The following is a 20723-nucleotide window of genomic DNA, read 5'->3' as shown; positions in this document are numbered from 1 at the left end:
TTACCGCCTTCAAGGTATCTAGCTCATATAGCAGCTTCTTCACCTCTGCTCCGGTTTTGTGTATTGTGTCCAACAATTGTTAGTGTACTCTACCGCTTCGGTTTACTGGTAGCCTTTTTGTCTCCTCTGAGAATACCTCCCTAAATCTCATGCTGAGCTCTTAACAGACTTCCTGGTCCTTCTTCAGCCTCATTACTTGGTCTTTGACTGTTGTCTTCCTCTTGATGTGGCTATATAACAACTTTGGGTCGGATTTGGCTTTCCATGTTTCGTCATTCTCAGATTGCCATTGAGCCTCCATTCCTATTTATGCATACTCGCTTCTGGTTCTTCTGCTCATCTCCTTATTTTCCTGATTTTTTTGCCTTCTTTATTTTTTACCATGCTCTAGCACTCTTGGTTTCGGCCTCTCTGCATCTCTGAGTAAATCATAGGCTCACTCTGGTTTTCCCATTGTTTCTATTACTCCTCCTCCTCTCTGCACTTTCCAGCCACATAATCCATCATCTCATTCACTGTCTTTCCCTCCAGTTGTCTGTGCCACTGCATCTCATAAAGGAATTACCTCATGCCTGTGTAGCTCCCTCTTTTGAAATTTGGCGTCTAACCTCTTTCCCATGTTTCTTCACTCTCCACTGTATGTGTGTGTACTCATCTGTATGTGGTTGCAGGGGTCGATTCACAGCTCTTGTGTGTGTGTGTGTGTGTGTGTGTGTGTGTGTGTGTGTGTGTGTGTGTGTGTGTGTGTGTGTGTGTGTGTGTGTACTCACCTATTTGTGGTTGCAGGGGTCGAGTCTTAGCTCCTGGCCCCGCCTCTTCACCGGTTGCTACTGGGTCCTCTCTCTTCCCGTTCAATGAGCTTTATCAAACCTCGTCTTAAAACTATGTATGGTTCCTGCCTCCACTACATCACTTTCTAGGCTATTCCACTGCCAGACAACTCTATGACTGACGAAATACTTCCTAATATCTCTCTGACTCATCTGTATCTTCAACTTCCAATTGTGACCTTTTGTTTCTGTGTCCCCTCCCTGGAACATCCTGTCTTTGTCCACCTTGTCTATTCCGCGCAATATTTTACATGTCGTTATCATGTCTCCCCTGACCCTCCCGTCCTCTAGTGTCGTCAGGCCGATTGTGTGTGTGTGTGTGTGTGTGTGTGTGTGTGTGTGTGTACTCACCTATTTGTGGTTGCAGGGGTCGAGTCATAGCTCCTGGCCCCGCCTCTTCATTGCTCTATGAGCTTTATCAAACGTCGTCTTAAAACTATGTATGGTTCCCGCCTCCACTACGTCACTTTCTAGGCTATTCGACTGCCTGACAACTCTATGACTGAAGAAATACTTCCTAACATCCCTTTGATTCATCTGAGTCTTCAACCTCCAATTGTGACCTCTTGTTTCTGTGTCCCATCTCTAGAACATCCTTTGTCCACCTTGTCTATTCCGCGCAGTATTTTATATGTCGTTATCATGTCTCCCTGACCCTCCTGTCCTTCAGTGTCGTAAGGCCGATTTCCCTTAACCTTTCTTCGTAGGACAATCCCCTTAGCTCTGGGACTAGTCTTGTTGCAAACCTTTGCGCTTTCTCTAATTTCTTGACGTGCTTGACCGGGTGTGGATTCCAAACTGGTGCTGCATACTCCAGTATGGGCCTGACGTAAATGGTGTGCATAGTCTTGAACGATTCCTTACTGAGGTATCGGAACGTTATCCTTAGGTTTGCCAGACGCCCGTACACTGCAGCAGTTATCTGATTGACGTGCGCCTCAGGAGATGTGCTCGGTGTTATACTCACCCCAAGATCTTTTTCCTTGAGTGAGGGTTGAAGTCTTTGGCCACCTAGACTATACTGTGTCTGTGGTCTTCTTTGCCCTTCCCCAATCTTCATGACTTTGCATCTGTTGCATCTGGCAGGGTTAAATTCAAGGAGCCAGTTGCTGGACCAGGCTTGTAGCCTGTCCAGGTCTCTTTGTAGCCTTGCCTGATCCTCGACCGATTTGATTCTCCTCATTAACTTCACATCATCTGTAAACAAGGACACTTCTGAGTCTATCCCTTCCGTTATGTCATTCACATATACCAAAAACAGCACAGGTCCTAGGACTGACCCCTGTGGAACCCCACTTGTCACAGGCGCCCACTCTGACACCTCGTCACGTACCACGACTCGTTGTTGCCTCCTTGTCAGGTATTCTCTGATTCGTTGCAGTGCCTTTCCTGTTATGTGTGCCTGATCCTATAGCTTTTGCAGTAACCTCTTGTGAGGAACTGTGTCGAAGGCCTTCTTGCAGTCCAAGAAAATGCAGTCTATCCACCCCTCTCTCTCTTGTCTTACTTCTGTCACCTTGTCATAAAACTCAGTAGGTTTGTGACACAGGATTTTCCTTCCCTGAAACCGTGCTGGTTGTCAATTATACACTTGTCCCTTTCCAGGTGCTCCACCACTCTCCTCCTGATGATCTTCTCCATGACTTTGCATACTATACACATTAGTGACACAGGTCTGTAGTTTAATGCCTCATGTCTGTCTCCTTTTTTAAAAATTGGGACTACATTTGCCATCTTCCATACCTCAGAAAGTTGCCCAGTTTCAGTGGATGTGTTGAAGATCTTTGTTAGTGGCACACACAGCATCTCTGCTCCCTCTCTAAGGACCCATGGAGAGATGTTGTCTGGTCCCACCGCCTTTGAGGTGTCAAGTTCACATAGCAGCTTCTTCACCTCCTCCTTGGTTATGTGTACCCCATCCAGCACTTGTTGGTGTACCTCACTGTTCTGATTTCCTGGAGTCCTACCGGTTTCTACTGTAAATACTTCTTTAAATCTCATGTTAAGCTCCTCACATACCTCTCGGTCGTTTCTTGTGAACTCCCCATCATCCTTCCTCAGTCTGATTACCTTGTCCTTGACTGTTGTTTTCCTCCTGTTGTGGCTATACAACAGCTTCGGGTCAGACTTGACTTTCGATGCTATGTTATTTTCATATTGTCGTTGAGCCTCCCTTCTTATCTGTGCATATTCGTTTCTGGCTCTCCAGCTAATCTCTTTATTTTCCTGAGTCCTCTGTTTTCTATACCTTTTCCATTCTCTAGTACACCTAGTTTTTGCCTCCCTACACCTTTGGATGAACCAAGGACTCGTTCTGGTCTTCCCATTATTTCTGTTTCCCTGGGGAACAAACCTCTTCTCTGCCTCTTTGCATTTTGTTGTCACATAGTCCATCATTTCTTGTACTGGTTTTCCTGTCGGTTCTCTCTCCCACTGAATGTCTTGCAGGAAGTTCCTCATGCCTGAGTAGTCCCCCTTTTGTAGTTTAGTTTTTCCCATCCTATTCCTGCTACGGTGGCCTGGTGGCCTGGTGGCTAAAGCTCCCACTTCACACACGGAAGGCCCGGGTTCGATTCCCGGCGGGTGGAAACATTTCGACACGTTTCCTTACACCTGTTGTCCTGTTCACCTAGCAGCAAATAGGTACCTGGGTGTTAGTCGACTGGTGTGGGTCGCATCCTGGGGGACAAGATTAAGGACCCCAATGGAAATAAGTTAGACAGTCCTCGATGACGCACTGACTTTCTTGGGTTATCCTGGGTGGCTAACCCTCCAGGGTTAAAAATGCGAACGAAATCTTATCTTATCTTATCTTATCTCTCTCCACTTGTAGCTCAACTATGTAGTCAGAGCACAGAACCACATGATCACTAGCTCCTAGGGGCCTTTCATACATGATATCCTCGATATCCAAACTACTCAAGGTGAATACAAGGTCCCGGCATGTTCCTTAGTCTTGCTTTCTCCTGAAGGATCCTGTTCCCAGTCGATTCTGCCTTGAAAGTCACTTTCACTGGCCGGGTTCCTCTTCTTGCAAATCCCCCTATTCTCTGAAAATTTGCCAGCTGGGTCATGTCATCTTCTCCTATTGCTTTTATGATGCTTTCAATTACATTTCCCCCCTTTGTTTTCTTGCTTCGTAAGTTTCCCCTTCAACATCCTGGAGCCCATAAACAAAGACTGACCTCTTCCTTTTGTTCTCCTACTGCATATCCCTATGTATCCACTAATTCGATTTAATTTCCTCCATTCCCGCTTTCCTTTCTTCAGTTTCACTATCTATTGTACTTAGGCTTAGTGGCCTGTCATTTTCCCTACTCAGCTTTCCTTGGGCTCTGCTGTGGTCTGTTAGGGCCTCCACATATAGCTTAGCTCTTTCATTTACTACAGTCCCCTTTGATAGGGCTTCTACATGCAGTTTCGCTCCTTCGTTCCCTACAGTCCCCTTGTTTGTGACTGAGGTAGCGGTCTCTGATGTCATTCCCAAATTGTTCTTTAGTTCTTTAGGCTGTTTCAGATTTTTTAGTTCCTCTTCTAATTTCTGTATCCTAGCCTCTGCTGCTATGACTTGCATCTCCCACTTCTTGCTTTCCACATCTATCCTCTCTTCCATTCTCATGCTAAGTTCTTCTAGTTTCTTTCCCCATTCATGTTACCTTTTCATGAGCTCTGCTGCCTAATCTTCCTTTGCAGATTCGTCCTCCTGTCCCTTGGTTTTCCTTCCTGCTCTCTGGCAACCCATTTTTTTTTTGTTTTGGTTGCCTCAGAATGAAAAACTTAAGTAATTCTGTGTGTTTGTTTTGTGGTGTGTTTGTCCGAGCGTGGGGGGGGGGAGGCAGCGGAGGAAGCTGTAGACAGTGGGTAAATGAGAGAGGGTTGGGGAGGGGGATTGAGGGAGGAATATGGGGAGTGAGGAGGAGGGAGAAGCAAAGGGGGAGAATGGGAGAGGGAGAGGGGGAAAGAGGGAGAGGTGGGGGAGAAGGAGGGTGAGAGAGAGAGGGGGGGATCAGGGGAAGGAGTGAGAGATTGGTGGGGGAGGGGGCAGGGGGGGAGTGTATGTGTGAGTCTGTATATGTGGGAACGTGTGGGTGCAAACGTGTATGTGTGTGTGTGTGTACTCACCTAGTTGAGGTTGCAGAGGTCGAGTCCAAGCTCCTTGTGTGTGTGTGTGTGTGTGTGTGTGTGTGTGTGTGTGTGTGTGTGTGTGTGTGTGTGTGTGTGTGTGTGTGTGTGTGTGTGTGTGTGTGTGTGTGTGTGTGTGGGTATGTGTGTGTGTGTGTGTGTGTGTGTGTGTGTGTGTGTGTGTGTGTGTGTGTGTGTGTGTGTGTGTGTGTGTGTGTGTGTGTGGGTGGGTGGGTGTGCGTGTGCGCATTAAGTAGTGGCATGAGTGAACTTATCAGAAAGAAGCTGTGTCGAGATCTGAACACTTGTGTTGTGGTAACTGTTACGTGACTTACAAAACTTCCCAGTGAGTGAGTACGTCTACTTGTCTTACTGTACTTGAATGGATCGAGCTTCAGCTCCTGGCACCTACTTATAACTTACATTAAATTAACCGTAGAAGAAAGGAAGACTTTTCGGGTTATTAACTCAGGAAGGTTAACCCAGGACAACCTAAAAACCTTATGCAGTGTATTTATTTTTAGTATGGTCCGTATGTCCTCGCCCAGGATGCGACTCACAGAAGTCGATCAAATCCTTACGACTCACAACAATCAACCAAATCCTATGAAAAATGTGAACTTTATCAGTAAAGTACAAGTTCCCTTAATTCCCATTTGTCAGCCTCTGTATGTAATATCAAAGAGCATTCAGTATTTTCGGATCTAGGATTGTTGTAAAGTTAGGAGGCCACAGTACAGCACTGAATATACTCAGGGTGTTAGCGAATTTCTTAGATAAACAATTATTAAAGTACAGCAAAAGGGAGAGCTGATGTTGTAATGAAGGGTTCACATTTAACTGGCTCAAGACATGTCCGAGATGACATCAGCAACCTTGTTATTCTCTCTTATGCAGCTTATGACGCTGCGATAGTGCACTTGCCAGATAAAAGGGAAAATCTTGAACAACATCAGTTCAAGTACTCGACAATAATTCTTGTTCCATAAATTTAAGTACTATAGTTTGTATATATTAGAGGGGAATAACTGCCAAATGTACAATTAGTATTTAGGGTCATTAAAACCTTAGCTAACTGATTTTGACCACATGCATTCTGCAAGGTGATTGGTGATTGCCTATAAATATCAGGGACTACCTGAAATCTAACTTCCTTCACTAATCCATAAATTTGTAAAAGATCGTTTATGACTTCGAAAATTGGTCATAAATTTATTGCAATATCATTGGAGCAGAGTCATGGACACGCTAATCAAAGTATCAAATAATACGCTAGCGTTGTGAGACTTATCCAAAATCCATAGGAATTATAGAGGTAGATAGTAATGAGGCCGAAATTTGCAGCTATTTCAAAGTTTGATCCCAAGTGTATACACTAGTCACAGAGGAATTTCCAAAATATCATGAACATTCTCTAGCAAAGCAAACTGTCAAGGATATTTACCTGGAGTTTACCTGGAGAGAGTTCCGGGGGTCAACGCCCCCGCGGCCCGGTCTGTGACCAGGCCTCCTGGTGGATCAGAGCCTGATCAACCAGGCTGTTACTGCTGGCTGCACGCAAACCAACGTACGAGCCACAGCCCGGCTGGTCAGGAAGTGACTTTAGGTGCTTGTCCAGTGCCAGCTTGAAGACTGCCAGGGGTCTGTTGGTAATCCCCCTTATGTATGCTGGGAGGCAGTTGAACAGTCTCGGGCCCCTGACACTTATTGTATGGTCTCTTAACGTGCTAGTGAGAGACCATACAATAAGTGTCAGGGGCCCGAGACTGTTCAACTGCCTCCCATCATACATAAGGGGGTTTACCAACAGACCCCTGGCAGTCTTCAAGCTGGCACTGGACAAGCACCTAAAGTCAGTTCCTGACCAGCCGGGCTGTGGCTCGTACGTTGGTTTGCGTGCAGCCAGCAGTATCAGGCTCTGATCCACCAGGAGGCCTGGTCACAGACCGGGCCGCGGGGGCGTTGACCCCCGGAACTCTCTCCAGGTAAACTCCAGGTAAATATCCTTGACAGTTTGCTTTGCTAGAGAAGGTTCATGATATTACTTCACTTGTCACTATCAAAGATAACACTTAAACCCATTTCGTGAAGACAGTAGTCAGCTAATAACACTTGATGCAGGTATTATTATGGTGAATCATACTCTGCAAATCCATTTGCTGAAAAGAAATTTCTACGAAATCTTAACAAACCAGTCAGTAAATTACAATAATAATTAAAAGAACTCTTCCTTACTCTTCAGGCCACGTTTATATAAGACACAATTCATATCAGTTTCACCTGTTCTCACTCAGTGCGGTGTGATGTATTTGCAAGAATATGTATATTCTGCTTTACTTAAGTTACAATCTAAAGACTGCGGGAAACTTCTGATTATGAAAAAAAATTGCTTGTCCAATACACTTAATCACTGAACTAATTAATCCAGAGGATGGACATTGTATGTGATCTCTGTCAACTTTTATCTAACCAGATGATAGAAACATTTAATACTGGTGATAAGATAACAGTGATTACCATGTATTTATTATTATTATTATTATTATTATTATTATTATTATTATTATTATTATTATTATTATTATTATATTATTATTATTATTATTATTATTATTATTATTATTATTATTATTATTATTATTATTACATGTAAAATGCTAATCTTGTGTAAATCATTCACTAATATGAGTGCTGGAGACTCGATCCTCCGTTCCCTAAGCACTTGAAAGACCGCTTCTAAATGCACTGACTAGTTACTTACCGTGGATGAGCCTGTTTTGATGAATGTGTCTCTAACAGACACAAATATTTTACCCATTATGTGTTGTGCTAATAATTATGAGTATCCAGGTGTGCATCTGTACTGTACTCACAGTGTGCTCGCTCATATATAACTTCTTGTTTACTCCAAAATGATTTTTGATGAACTCTGTGTAGCTTATGCAAACAAAAAAAAAGCACTTAAATTACATTAATACCCACACAATTATTGAATTATAACCTTGGATCAATAATTTCAGAAGCTCTGCAGATCTGTCCGTTATGTTATGATTAGATTTGTAGTATCAAACTGCAGTTTACATGTAATAAAGTATTGTTAAGCACATAGAAAACCATTAGCATGCATGAGCATTTCGGGTCTTCTCTCACCGAGGGTGACCCGAAAAAGAAGAAACACTTTCATCATCACTCACTGTATCACTGTCTTGCCAGAGGCGTGCTGACATAACATCTAAGATGCCCCTCCAAACATGACTTTCATGCACATGTAAATAATAATATAATAATAATATCTTTATTTACTACAAGTATATGTACAAGGTATACAGTCCTAGCTGACATCAATGACATACTACTATATAGAAAGCCGCTTGTTATGCAGAGCATTTCGGGCAAATTAGATCAGTTTTGTCTCCAGGATGCTACCCACACCAGTCCACTAACACCCAGGTACCTATTTTACTGATGGGTGAACATAGACAACCTGTGTAAGGAAACACGTCCAATGTTTCTACCTTCGCAATATGAAGCGAGAGCTTCAGCCACCAGGCCACGGGACATAATTCATTACTATTGCAACTTGCTTACCTATCAGAACTTTGGGATCCAGTTCTTGGGCCCATTTATGTGCCTGTGTAATTTTTTGACTGCTGCACACATGATGGGCATGTGCATTATAAAGATATTAAACTAAATTAACAAAAAATACACAAATGCAGAATTGTTCTTGATAGGAAACTTGCACGCAAGACTAAGTGCCAGCTCCTGTGAAGGAACTTCCTTCCACCATCAGCAGAATGTACTAGAGAGAGTGTAAGAGTCTTAAGTTGTTTACGTGACCAGGACAGAGTGGTCCAGGGAGTCTTATGTAATGGTTACTCCCCTTTAGGCTCTCAGGGACGGGGAGGTTAGTTTAGTTTAATATGTTTATAATGCACCCCATACCCATCCTGTGGGCGGTAGTCAAAAGATTACAGAGGTACATAATGGGTCCAGGGACTGGGCCCCAAGTTTTGATAGCTGAGCAACGGGGAAGGGGAGAGTTACTAGCGCTGGGGATGCCCTGAGCCATGTTTCTTGCCTTGCTGCCCTGCTAAGATCCACTTATTAGCTTATTATATGCACTGCAAAGATGAGAGGAGACCGAGTTGTTTACTAGGCCTCAGAGCATTGATGAGAATTATGAATGTGAGGGTGACACAGCCATATTGAGAGTGATCATGTAATCTTCTTGCTTTTACCAGTGACAACTGGCAACGAAAGCAAAAGACTCGGCAGACGATGCAACATCCCCCCAATAAAAAGCAGTGGTGTCACTAGCACGTTAAGAGACAATACAATAAGTGTCAGGGGCCCGAGACTGTTCAACTGCCTCCCAACATACATAAGGGGGATTACCAATAGACCCCTGGCTGTCTTCAAGCAGGCACTGGACAAGCGCCTAAAGTCGGTACCTGACCAGCCGGGCTGTGGCTCGTACGTTGGATTGCGTGCAACCAGCAGTAACAGCCTGGTTGATCAGGCTCTGATCCACCAGGAGGCCTGGTCACAGGCCGGGCCGCAGGGGCGTTGACCCCCGGAACTCTCTCCAGGTAAACTGCAGATACTCCAGGCAATAATCCCAAGGTAACAAGCTCAAGGTTTAAAATGCCCCGGGGCAGTTAGTTTTATTTTGAGCGAGTTAGTACACATCAAAATATGTTTACTCCGTGACGTGAGCACCATGGATTATTATTATTATTATTATTATTATTATTATTATTATTATAATCAAGGGGGAAGCGCTAAACCCGGAGGATTATACAGCGCCTAGGGGGGGGGGATGTGGAAGGCATTCAGGCTTAATTCGGGGAACTGGAGCACAGATCCAATTCCCTAAATCAAGAGCCCCTCACCAACAGGGGTGAGCACCATGGAGCTAGATTAGGAAGACGCCGGCACGTCCAATTAACTTGTGTTCCAGTCGGCTGTTCTAGAATATGAGCTGGATAGTATTAACTCATTTAAGGCTTGTTAGTGTTTTTCCTGAATTTAAGCCAGGAGTCGCACCTTCTGCATGGGCTCTTGACATCAAGAGTGTTAAGTATAACGAATCAGGGATGTTCACATGTAACTACAGTTCTTACAGTAAACAGGACTTAACTGCTAATTAACCACTCGTCCAGGAGGAACAACCATAGGGACCATTGTCCACGCGACCTCATCTGGTATACTTATTACCTGGGGTTCTGATATGGTCTTCATTTTCTCCCTTAAGCAGACTGCACATTAGAAGGCATGTGCAAGGCAAGGTAGGGACTTAATGAAGATAAAGTTGTGTCCGAGTAAGGGCTCAGGTCATTATTTCAAGGTCGTATCTGTGTGTCATATCCACGTGCTGTGTATCGCTCCTTTCATGTCGCACTTATACCCAGAGAGCAAGTGTAAGTTTCTTTAGGTACAGGTACACGTAAGTACAGTTATCATACATAGTGTAAATTACCTAGGATATTCCCCCCCAAAAAGTCAGTGATTTATTCCCATTGGGGTCCTTGTAATGTAACATTTATCCTGGTAATGGATCCAGGAGCCAGGTGTCATCAGGAGCTCATTCGGGTGTTAGTGTCCAGTGTAAGTGTTGTATTATAGCCTGTGTCGAAGAAATATTTGCTTTATAGTTCAGAGGAGTGAAGTGGTTGGCATTCACTGGATGAAAAACTGATATTCTGAGTACAGGAGCCAGGCACCAGGAACCAGGCCACCAGGCCGTGGCCCGTAGCCTGGTGGCAAAAATTCTCGCTTCACACGATGAGGGTCCAGGTTCGATTCCGGCACAGGGTGAAACCACTGGGAGTGTTTCCTTACACCGGTTGTCCATGTTCACCCATCAGTAATAAGAGGTACCTGGGTGTTAGTGGACTGGTGGGTCGCATCCTGGGAAAAAACTGACCTAATTTGCCCGAAACGCTCTGCATAACAAACGGCTTTCTATATAGTAGTATATCAGTTAGGCCTGAACACCTTGTATATGTACTTGTAGAAATAAAGATATTATTATTATTATTACTATTATTATTATTATTATTATGAATCATATTAAGTATTGTGAGGATAGTATAGAACAAGATGTTTTATATGGAGAGTGCGATTTTAAATGTCCGGAGGAGGGATACCTCAGTAAATTAATTTTTTTTATAGCTTAGATTTCATTGTAATCTTGCTGCAAAAGATGACTCCATTTATGTGAATGTTCCACAGACTTTGTAATGTGATATTTTTAGTATTCCTGATAGTATGTATGTGCATTGTGGTGTTAATCCTGGTAATTAATAGTTTTTAACCACCGCCAGATAACTATTGCACTTCCATTATTGCCGACATCATCCCTCCATCATGCACTTCGAGGACTTGCTGTCGGAGATCGGATCCTTTGGACTATACCAGCGTCTCCTGTGTTTCTTGCTCATCCCACTCACAACAGGCATCGTCGGTCTAACCTTCTACGTGCAGCTCTTCCTGCTGGCGGTGCCGCCACACACATGCCGTCAAGTGCCACCACCCCTACCTTACCCCACCTCCGATGTCCTCTTCCACGACCTCTCGAAGCTACTCAATGATACTACTCATGTGAGGTTTATTATTATTATTATTATTATTATTATTATTATTATTATTATTATTATTATTATTATTATTATTATTTTTATTATTATTATTATTATTAGTGGTAGTAGTAGTAGTAGTAGCAATGTGAAACTTTGAACCTCTGATACGAAATGTCACCATATCAAAAACAATATACTCAGATCACAACATAATTGAGGTTCAGACATGTATGGGCGGAGCCCCAGACCGACATAATGAGATTAGTCACGAGGGAGCATTCACCAAATTCAACTTCAATAACAAAAACATAAAGTGGGACCAAGTAAACCAAGTCCTAACCGATATAAGCTGGGAAGATATACTAAGCAACACAGACCCCAACTTATGCCTAGAACAGATTAACTTGGTGGCACTCGATGTATGCACAAGGCTTATTCCTCTAAGAAAAAGGAAAAGTAGATGTAAAATAGAAAGAGACAGGCGCTCCCTTTACAGGCGACGGAAAAGAATAACAGAGCGGCTAAAAGAGGTCAATATATCTGAAATGCGTAGGGAGACACTGGTCAGAGAAATAGCAAGCATCGAACTTAAGCTAAAGGAATCTTATAGGAGTCAGGAATCGCGGGAAGAACTAAAAGCCATAAATGAAATCGAAAGAAACCCAAAGTATTTCTTCTCCTATGTCAAATCAAAGTCGAGAACAACGTCCAGTATTGGGCCCCTACTTAAACAAGATGGGTCCTACACAGATGACAGCAAGGAAATGAGTGAACTACTCAAGTCCCAATATGACTCAGTTTTTAGCAAACCGCTAACCAGACCGAGAATCGAAGATCAAAATTAATTTTTTATGAGAGAGCCACAGAATTTGGTTAACACAAGTCTATCTGATGTTATCCTGACGCCAAATGACTTCGAACAGGCGATAAATGACATGCCCATGCACTCTGCCCCAGGGCCAGACTCATGGAACTCCGTGTTCATCAAGAACTGCAAGAAGCCCCTATCACGAGCCTTTACCATCCTATGGAGAGGGAGCATGGACACGGGGGTCGTCCCACATTTACTAAAAACAACAGACATAGCCCCACTCCACAAAGGGGGCAGTAAAGCAACAGCAAAGAACTACAGACTGATAGCACTAACATCCCATATCATAAAAATCTTTGAAATGGTCCTAAGAAGCAAGATCACCACCCATCTAGAAACTTATCAGTTACACAACCCAGGGCAACATGGGTTTAGAACAGGTCGCTCCTGTCTGTCTCAACTATTGGATCACTACGACAAGGTCCTAGATGCACTAGAAGACAAAAAGAATGCAGATGTAGTATATACAGACTTCGCAAAAGCCTTCGACAAGTGTGACCATGGCATAATAGCGCACAAAATGCGTGCTAAAGGAATAACAGGAAAAGTCGGTCGATGAATCTATAATTTCCTCACTAACAGAGCACAGAGAGTAGTAGTCAACAGAGTAAAGTCCGAGGCAGCTACGGTGAAAAGCTCTGTTCCACAAGGCACAGTACTCGCTCCCATCTTGTTCCTCATCCTCATATCTGACATAGACAAAGATGTCAGCCACAACACCGTGTCTTCCTTTGCAGATGACACCCGAATCTGCATGACAGTGTCTTTCTTCCATTGCAGACACTGCAAGGCTCCAGGCGGACATCAACCAAATCTTTCAGTGGGCTGCAGAAAACAATATGAAGTTCAACGATGAGAAATTTCAATTACTCAGATATGGTAAACACGAGGAAATTAAAACTTCATCAGAGTACAAAACAAATTCTGGCCACAAAATAGAGCGAAACACCAACGTCAAAGACCTGGGAGTGATCATGTCGGAGGATCTCACCTTCAAGGACCATAACATTGTATCAATCGCATCTGCTAGAAAAATGACAGGATGGATAATGAGAACCTTCAAAACTAGGGATGCCAAGCCCATGATGACACTCTTCAGGTCACTTGTTCTATCTAGGCTGGAATATTGCTGCACACTAACAGCACCTTTCAAGGCAGGTGAAATTGCTGACCTAGAAAATGTACAGAGAACCTTCACGGCGTGCATAACGGAGATAAAACACCTCAATTACTGGGAGCGCTTGAGGTTCCGAAAACTGTATTCCCTGGAACGCAGGCGGGAGAGATACATGATTATATACACCTGGAAAATCCTAGAGGGACTAGTACCGAACTTGCACACGAAAATCACTCACTACGAAAGCAAAAGACTTGGCAGACAATGCAACATCCCCCCAATGAAAAGCAGGGGTGCCACTAGCACGTTAAGAGACCATACAATAAGTGTCAGGGGCCCGAGACTGTTCAACTGCCTCCCAGCATACATAAGGGGGATTACCAACAGACCCCTGGCAGTCTTCAAGCTGGCACTGGACAAGCACCTAAAGTCGGTTCCTGACCAGCCGGGCTGTGGCTCGTACGTTGGTTTGCGTGCAGCCAGCAGCAACAGCCTGGTTGATCAGGCTCTGATCCACCAGGAGGCCTGGTCACAGACCGGGCCGCGGGGGCGTTGACCCCCGGAACTCTCTCCAGGTAAACTCCAGGTAATCAATTAATGGTGAGAAAGACACACTACCTAACTGTATTCATCTAGTTCTGTAGAGTAACGGGGAGAGGATGGGATGAAGGGGGCGTCATAAAGGAGAGAAGAAAAAGGGAAAGAGAAAAGAAGGGAAGAGGCTAATATGCAATTATGCATGATGACGAGGTTCGCTGGTAATGTCCCGGCCCGACTCTTGTTCAGTTAGCGAATATGTAGGTAAGAGAAAGAGGAAAGCTGGAGAGTTGTTACAATTGTGGGATGAGGAGGTGGGCTGAGATGAAGAGAGAGGAGAGGACAACAACTGTACTGAAAGGAAGGGCAGTTATCTGCCCGTTAACCCAATGGAAATAAGTCACTCTGTCTGACTTTTTTGGGTTATCCTAGGTTCTCTACACATATGCTGCTATGTATGATAATTCTATGTAACTGTATTTGTGTATACCTGAATAAATTTACTTACTTACTTACCTTATTCACCTAAATGTGTATGCCATAGCTTGTGTGAATCATTCATGTTGTATATCAACTATACTTTGCTAAAATATAAGGTGATATAAATAATTTAGAACATGTAGGCTACAGTAATGTTTCTGTGACGGAATTCATGTCTGCATAAATAACTCATTACAACTGTGACCAGATATAAACAAGTAAATAGTTCATTACCACTGTAACTTGATTAGTTATAAAAATTTGGGGGCCCAGTCCCTGGACCCATTATGTGTCTGTAATATTTTGACTACCACCCACAGAATGGGTATGGGATGCATACTACAACTATTATGCTATGCCCACTACAGGACGATCCAGTAAAGCTGCCTTATACCTGTCATCAATTTGACCCCAACGTGACCTCAGCTTACCTGGTTTCCCATGAAGTCATCAATGTTACCTCGTTGGAGCAGCTGCCGAAGCCTGGTCTGGACTGTGTTAGCGGCTGGCAGTATGACACTTATCACATGTTCTCCACCTATACTTCAGAGGTCAGTGCATCACATGATATAACAAGCTAACATCAGTTATATCACGTCAGCACAGGTTGTATCAGATCAGTAAATTCTATATCAGGCTGGAAAAACTTGTATCAGATCCTAACCAGCCTGATAAGAAGGGGTAAAAAATTGTATTATGAGAACAGATTATTCAACTTAAAAGGTGATATAAAAAAAGACCTGGAAAACCCTATCAGAAATTCTAGGAACAAAAAAGATATCACGAAATAGCGCAATTGAACTAACAAAACCAGATGAACCCCAACTCCCACCAACTGAAACAGCAAACAGACTCAATGATTTCTTCTCCACCATAGGAAAAAAACCTTGCCAATAAAATCCCAAGCTCAAATACCCCACCCAATGGCTACCTCACTGGCAACTACCCGAACACACTGTTCCTAGCTCCGACTAACCCAACAGAAGTCTCCCTTATTATCAACACACTAAAAAACAAGACAGGAGATTTAAATACCTTACCACCCTTTATATACAAAAAAGCATCGCAAGTGCTATCACCAATCATTGCAACACTAACAAATCCATCGAATCCTCTACCTTCCCTACAGTTCTCAAAATAGCGAGGGTCACCCTGTCAATTTGGATTCAGGCCTAATAAAAATACGAATGATGCTATTATACACATGTCAGAACAAATATACACTGCACTAGAGAAAAAAGAAATCCCACTGGGATCCTCATTGATTTACGTAAAGCTTTTGATACAATTGACCATGATTTGCGCCACATAAAATTGTCGCACTATGGTATAAGAGGGCACTCCCTCAACTACCTAAAGTCATACCTCAGCAACAGAAGCCAATATGTGTACACAAATGGAGCAAACTCTTCCGCACAGCCAATTACAGTTGGTGTCCCACAGGGAAGTGTCCTTGGCCCTCTTCTCTTTCTCGTTTACATAAATGACCTACCAAATGCATCGCAACTACTCAAACCCACACTATTTGCAGATGACACTACATACGTCTTCTCTCACCTGAGCCCAGTCATGCTAGCCAGTACTGTGAATACCGAATTACAGAAAATATCTACCTGGATGAGTACTAACAAACTTACTCTAAACATTGACAAAACCTACTTCATTCAGTTTGGTAACAGAGCTACAGATGTCCCTCTTAACATAATGATAAACGGATCACCTATCACAAAGCTCACAGAGGGAAAATTCTTAAGAATCCACCTTGATGATAGACTCAAATTTCAAACACATGTACAACAAATTTCCAAGAAAATTTCAAAGACCGTAGGCATACTATCGAAGATACGGTACTATGTTCCACAGTTAGCCTTCCTGGCCCTATATCACTCACTTATTTACCCCTATCTCACCTATGGAATTTGTGCATGGGGCTCAACAACAATAAACCATCTCAGACCATTAATTACCCAACAAAAGGCTGCAGTCAGAATGATAACAAATTCCCACTACAGGCAGCACACTCCACCAATATTCAAAACTCTAAACTACTCACCATACAAATCATCCATACTTATTATTGTACCTGCTACATACACAGAACACTTAACTCGGATATAAACCCTCCCCTCAAACGTCTCCTTACCAACCTCAACAGAACACATGACCATAACACAAAGCACAGATCACTCTTTGATGTTCCTCGTGTCCACCTCACGCTATGCAAAAACTCAATATACATAAAAGGCCCAAAAATCTGGAATTCATTACCTGTGAATATAAAAGAAACACTGTTTATAAATTCAAGTCTCTTCTTAAAAATCACTTACTCACCCTTAACTAAATAAATACTGAATAATTGTATCTCATAAATGTTTACCCTGTGACCCAATCAAACTTTATTATTTTTAATTACATTACCTAACAGAATACTCCATTCTACTGAATGCACAGCAACATAGTAAATGACAGTATGATCTGTCTTTGAAATACTCATTTGTGCGTAATTGTTATTTGTTTATAATAATGTTTACCACTGAATATATCATTGATTAGTTAATCTTAAGTTAATTTTAAGCCTGCCCATAATGCTCAACCTTTGTAAATTGTGAGTTCATTACCTCTGTAACTTGCTCAGCTATCAAAACTTTGGAGTCCAGTCCCTGGACCAATTATGTACCTCTGTAATCTTTTGACTACCGCCCACAGGATGGGTATGGGGTGCATAATAAACATATTAAACTAAAACCATAATGCTCTGCATACAAGGGGCTTTGGCATGTTACACTCAACCGCTGTATTTTCTTGTACTTCTATGTATTACGTTCAAATAAATAAATCAGCATAGGCTACATTATTGTTGCCAGATAATGACAGAAACAAAATCTTCCGCAGCACGATTGGGTGTGCAGCCAGGCCTGGCGACCGTATGTGGTGGTGACTTTATTTTGGATTGGCAATACCGTCGGCTCCTGGCTTTGGGGAATCATATCTGATACGTAAGTCTTCCCTCTCATAGTCAGCAACCTCATGGAAGAAGTCTTCGTGCCGGCGAGGAGTTTTGGCTCTCCCCTTTCCCTTGAATATAACAATAACAAAAGTCAGTAGAAGTCACTAGTTAATTCATAAATATCTGGGTCATCACAGCCAGTGGTGGGTCCATAAATATATGAGTCGCCATAACCAGTGGTAGATCGATGATATATCCAAAGGTGATGTGGCTTAGAACCAACTTTCAATCACCTGTTTACCGGCAGGTGCAAATTAAAAAAAAACATGTTTAGTGCACCTGTGGGATTTGAATTTGTGACATATTATTATTATAATCAAGGGGGAAGCGCTAAACCCGGAGGATTATACAGCGCCTGGGGGGGGGGGATGTGGAAGGAATTCAGGCTTAATTCGGGGAACTGGAGCACAGATCCAATTCCCTAAATCAAGAGCCCCTCACCAACATCAAGGAACCTTCCTTGAGGGGAATTTGTGACATTTGTTTCCAGGTAAAAATATCCAGAACCAGCAAACCACACCTGGTTCTGAGCTTAACAAGGATCATCACAATTCACAGAATTAATGATTATAGTAGCTATAAAATGCTAATGCTAAACCCGTAATGAGTTATACAGCACTACATTGTGTGACCTCTATGAATCAGATATCGTTTAACTCAGCACTTTTGTCACTCGTGATGCGAGAATGGGTTGTATTTTATACCTCTATTTTTTTTGAGCACCTCATCTGATGAACCCGGGATGAGTGGAAACATTGAGCATGTTTATTTACACCTGTCGCCTCTGTTCACCCAGCAATAAATGGGTATTAGTATGGTAGAAGATTGACGCTGGTAGTATTATGGGGAGGAGGATCAACGGATCTCAGAAAAAAAATAAGACATTGGTATCTTTCTTGGGTTATCCTGGGTTATTAACCCTCTAGATTAATAATCTGAATAAAATTTTCTTGCCCCCAGGATAGGTATGGGTTATATAATAGTTCTCCTGTTCTCAGGTACGGACGGCGGCCGACGGTGGTGGCGAGTCTGGCTGTGTATGGAGTGGCAGGGTTGACCTCCATCTTCATCAGTAACTTCTACTGGTTTACAGTGCTGAGGTTCCTCGTGGGGACCTCGCACCACACTGTCTCACACCTCCCATTCGTCCTGGGTGAGCTATGAACCTCTCCACTAGTTTGTTGATGTAAAATGTGTTTGTTGATGTAAAGTTCTCCTTCAAGATTATTGCACAAGCCAGTTTCTTCTGTACAAACACTTCACTTAAAATTCCTTGAGAAAAACACAAGTCCACACAACATCCCTATTTAAGCTATATAGCCCTATGTATTTATATATTAATGGACTACTAGTAACGGGTGGAAAAAACATTAGGACGTTTCCATAAGACACCAGCTGTCCATGTTCACTCATCAGTAAAATGGGTACCTGGGTGTTAGTCGACTGGTGTGGGTCGCATCCTGGGACAAAACTAACCTAATTTGCCCGAAATGCTCTGCATAACAAGTGGCTTTCTATATAGTAATGTCATTGTTGTCAGCTAGGCCTGTATACCTTGTACATGTACTTGTAGAAATAATAATAATAATAATAATAATAATAATAATAATAATATTATTATTATTATTATTATTATAGTGTTAGTTGTATTAACTTGGTGATTAACAGCTATCCAGTATACTCCGAGCTAGAGTATATAAGCTGATGCTATTCGGAAAAATTTATGCTATGACTATTGACTATTGCCAGCGGTCACCAGTTCATTCAACACGCAAGTCATACTTTTACTAGTAAACTTTTTACATCGATAAAACCACCCTTACCGTGGATACCTTACATATAACCAAGTAACATCTAAAAACCTATGGCAGAACACCTCCTCAGGACCAGATCAGCCGATCGACAGCTCCAGCAAGCTCCTTGCAACCAACCTGAACAACTTGCCTCCTGTGCAAAAAAAAGGCAATAACAAAACTACCTACTGCCAATTCGCTGTCGTGCACGTATGCAACTTGTATACATGTGTGCGTCTGATGGGTGGTGTGCTATACCACATATGAATGTCATGAATAAGACGACTCACGAAATCGTAATGACACGATTGCAAACAAACCATACTATGGGCGGGGTTAGAACCCGCGATCAGAGTCACAAAACTCCAGACCGACGCGTTAGCCACTGGGCCAGCTAGCCATAATAAGATTCACCCAGCTAGGTATAACACAACACGCACATATATTAATGTGTGCCTAAGTCGTTAGGCCACTAACCTTTATTGCCCCCTCCTCCTCCATCCTTACTTATCCTTCCTCCCCCAACTTACCAAACCTCAGGTTAAAGAACCTCGAGCCTCAGCGTTCCAGAATTCGAAATTAAAAACTTGTCAGCTGATGGTAGCTACCAGACTCACTAGCAGAAATTTTTGTTTTTCTTTCCTATTAATTTTCACTTATTGAACTTGAAGATTATATACCACTTGTTAGGCTTGAATTTCTATGAAAAGTCTTTCTTTACATCCACCTTTCCATAAAGGCTGCCCTAAAGACTGTTTAGTTTTCAATTTTGATTTTACGCTTGTTTACTGCCACTTTTCTGCTTCCATTATAATCTTAACTTATTTATATACATCGTTGTAGCTCCTCTCCTGTTGAAAAATTCATTTCACAAAGAATGATAAAAAAAAAAATAAGGTTGCTCAAAACCAACTTATCTTGGGGTCCTTCATCTGCATCAAGATATCCCCTTGGAAGGTTTATATTCTTGAGTGTTTGTTAATTGTAATATACTTAATTAAATTCACTGAAGTGTGTTTGGCTACTGGTACAGTGGTAGAGTACTGTGGTCTGGAGAGTCGTGTGGTGCCTCTTCTCACACTGATGATAAGTTACACCGTCGCCTCCATCCTCACTCCCGTCCTCGCCTACGTCGTCTGGGACTGGTTCACTCTCGCTCTAATTACTGCAGTGCCTCCCCTCCTCCTGCTCCTAGCCTTCAGGTAAGATGTGGTAGATTACGGGGCATTTTTCAAACCTTGTCATGTCCTACACGTCTGTAGTGTAGATCCACTAGGAATTTTTATTGACCTAAGAAAAGCTTTTGACACAGTAGACCGCGGCATCCTACTCCACAAACTTGACCATTATGGTATAAGAGGCCATGCGCTTGCATATTTCAA

The 20723-nt window shown here is 42.7% G+C and overlaps 1 protein-coding gene across 4 annotated transcripts in view; it reads left to right on the top strand.

The window, feature by feature from the left end:
* The first annotated feature begins 5218 nt into the window (after positions 1 to 5218).
* The window catches only part of LOC128696669 (organic cation transporter protein), a 47056-nt gene continuing 31551 nt past the window's right edge, over positions 5219 to 20723 (top strand). For 2 of the 4 annotated variants that reach the window (XR_011393201.1, XM_053788001.2), the window contains exons 1-6: positions 5219 to 5302; positions 11282 to 11558; positions 14910 to 15092; positions 17434 to 17537; positions 18547 to 18701; positions 20375 to 20543. Coding sequence is in view for 3 of the 4 variants with exons in the window: in XM_053788001.2 (XP_053643976.1) it covers positions 11325 to 11558; positions 14910 to 15092; positions 17434 to 17537; positions 18547 to 18701; positions 20375 to 20543 (845 nt within the window). In the remaining variant the exon portion in view is untranslated. Of the gene's footprint in view, positions 5307 to 11281; positions 11559 to 14909; positions 15093 to 17433; positions 17538 to 18546; positions 18702 to 20374; positions 20544 to 20723 lie in introns of all 4 variants that reach the window. The other 2 variants (XM_053788003.2, XM_053788002.2) reach the window with 2 other exon arrangements.

The sequence above is a fragment of the Cherax quadricarinatus genome, chromosome 46, assembly GCF_038502225.1.
Source record: "Cherax quadricarinatus isolate ZL_2023a chromosome 46, ASM3850222v1, whole genome shotgun sequence".
In the NCBI taxonomy this organism is placed as follows: domain Eukaryota; kingdom Metazoa; phylum Arthropoda; class Malacostraca; order Decapoda; family Parastacidae; genus Cherax; species Cherax quadricarinatus.
Note: the sequence above shows the minus strand (reverse complement) of the source record. Positions and strands in the feature narration are given on the sequence as shown.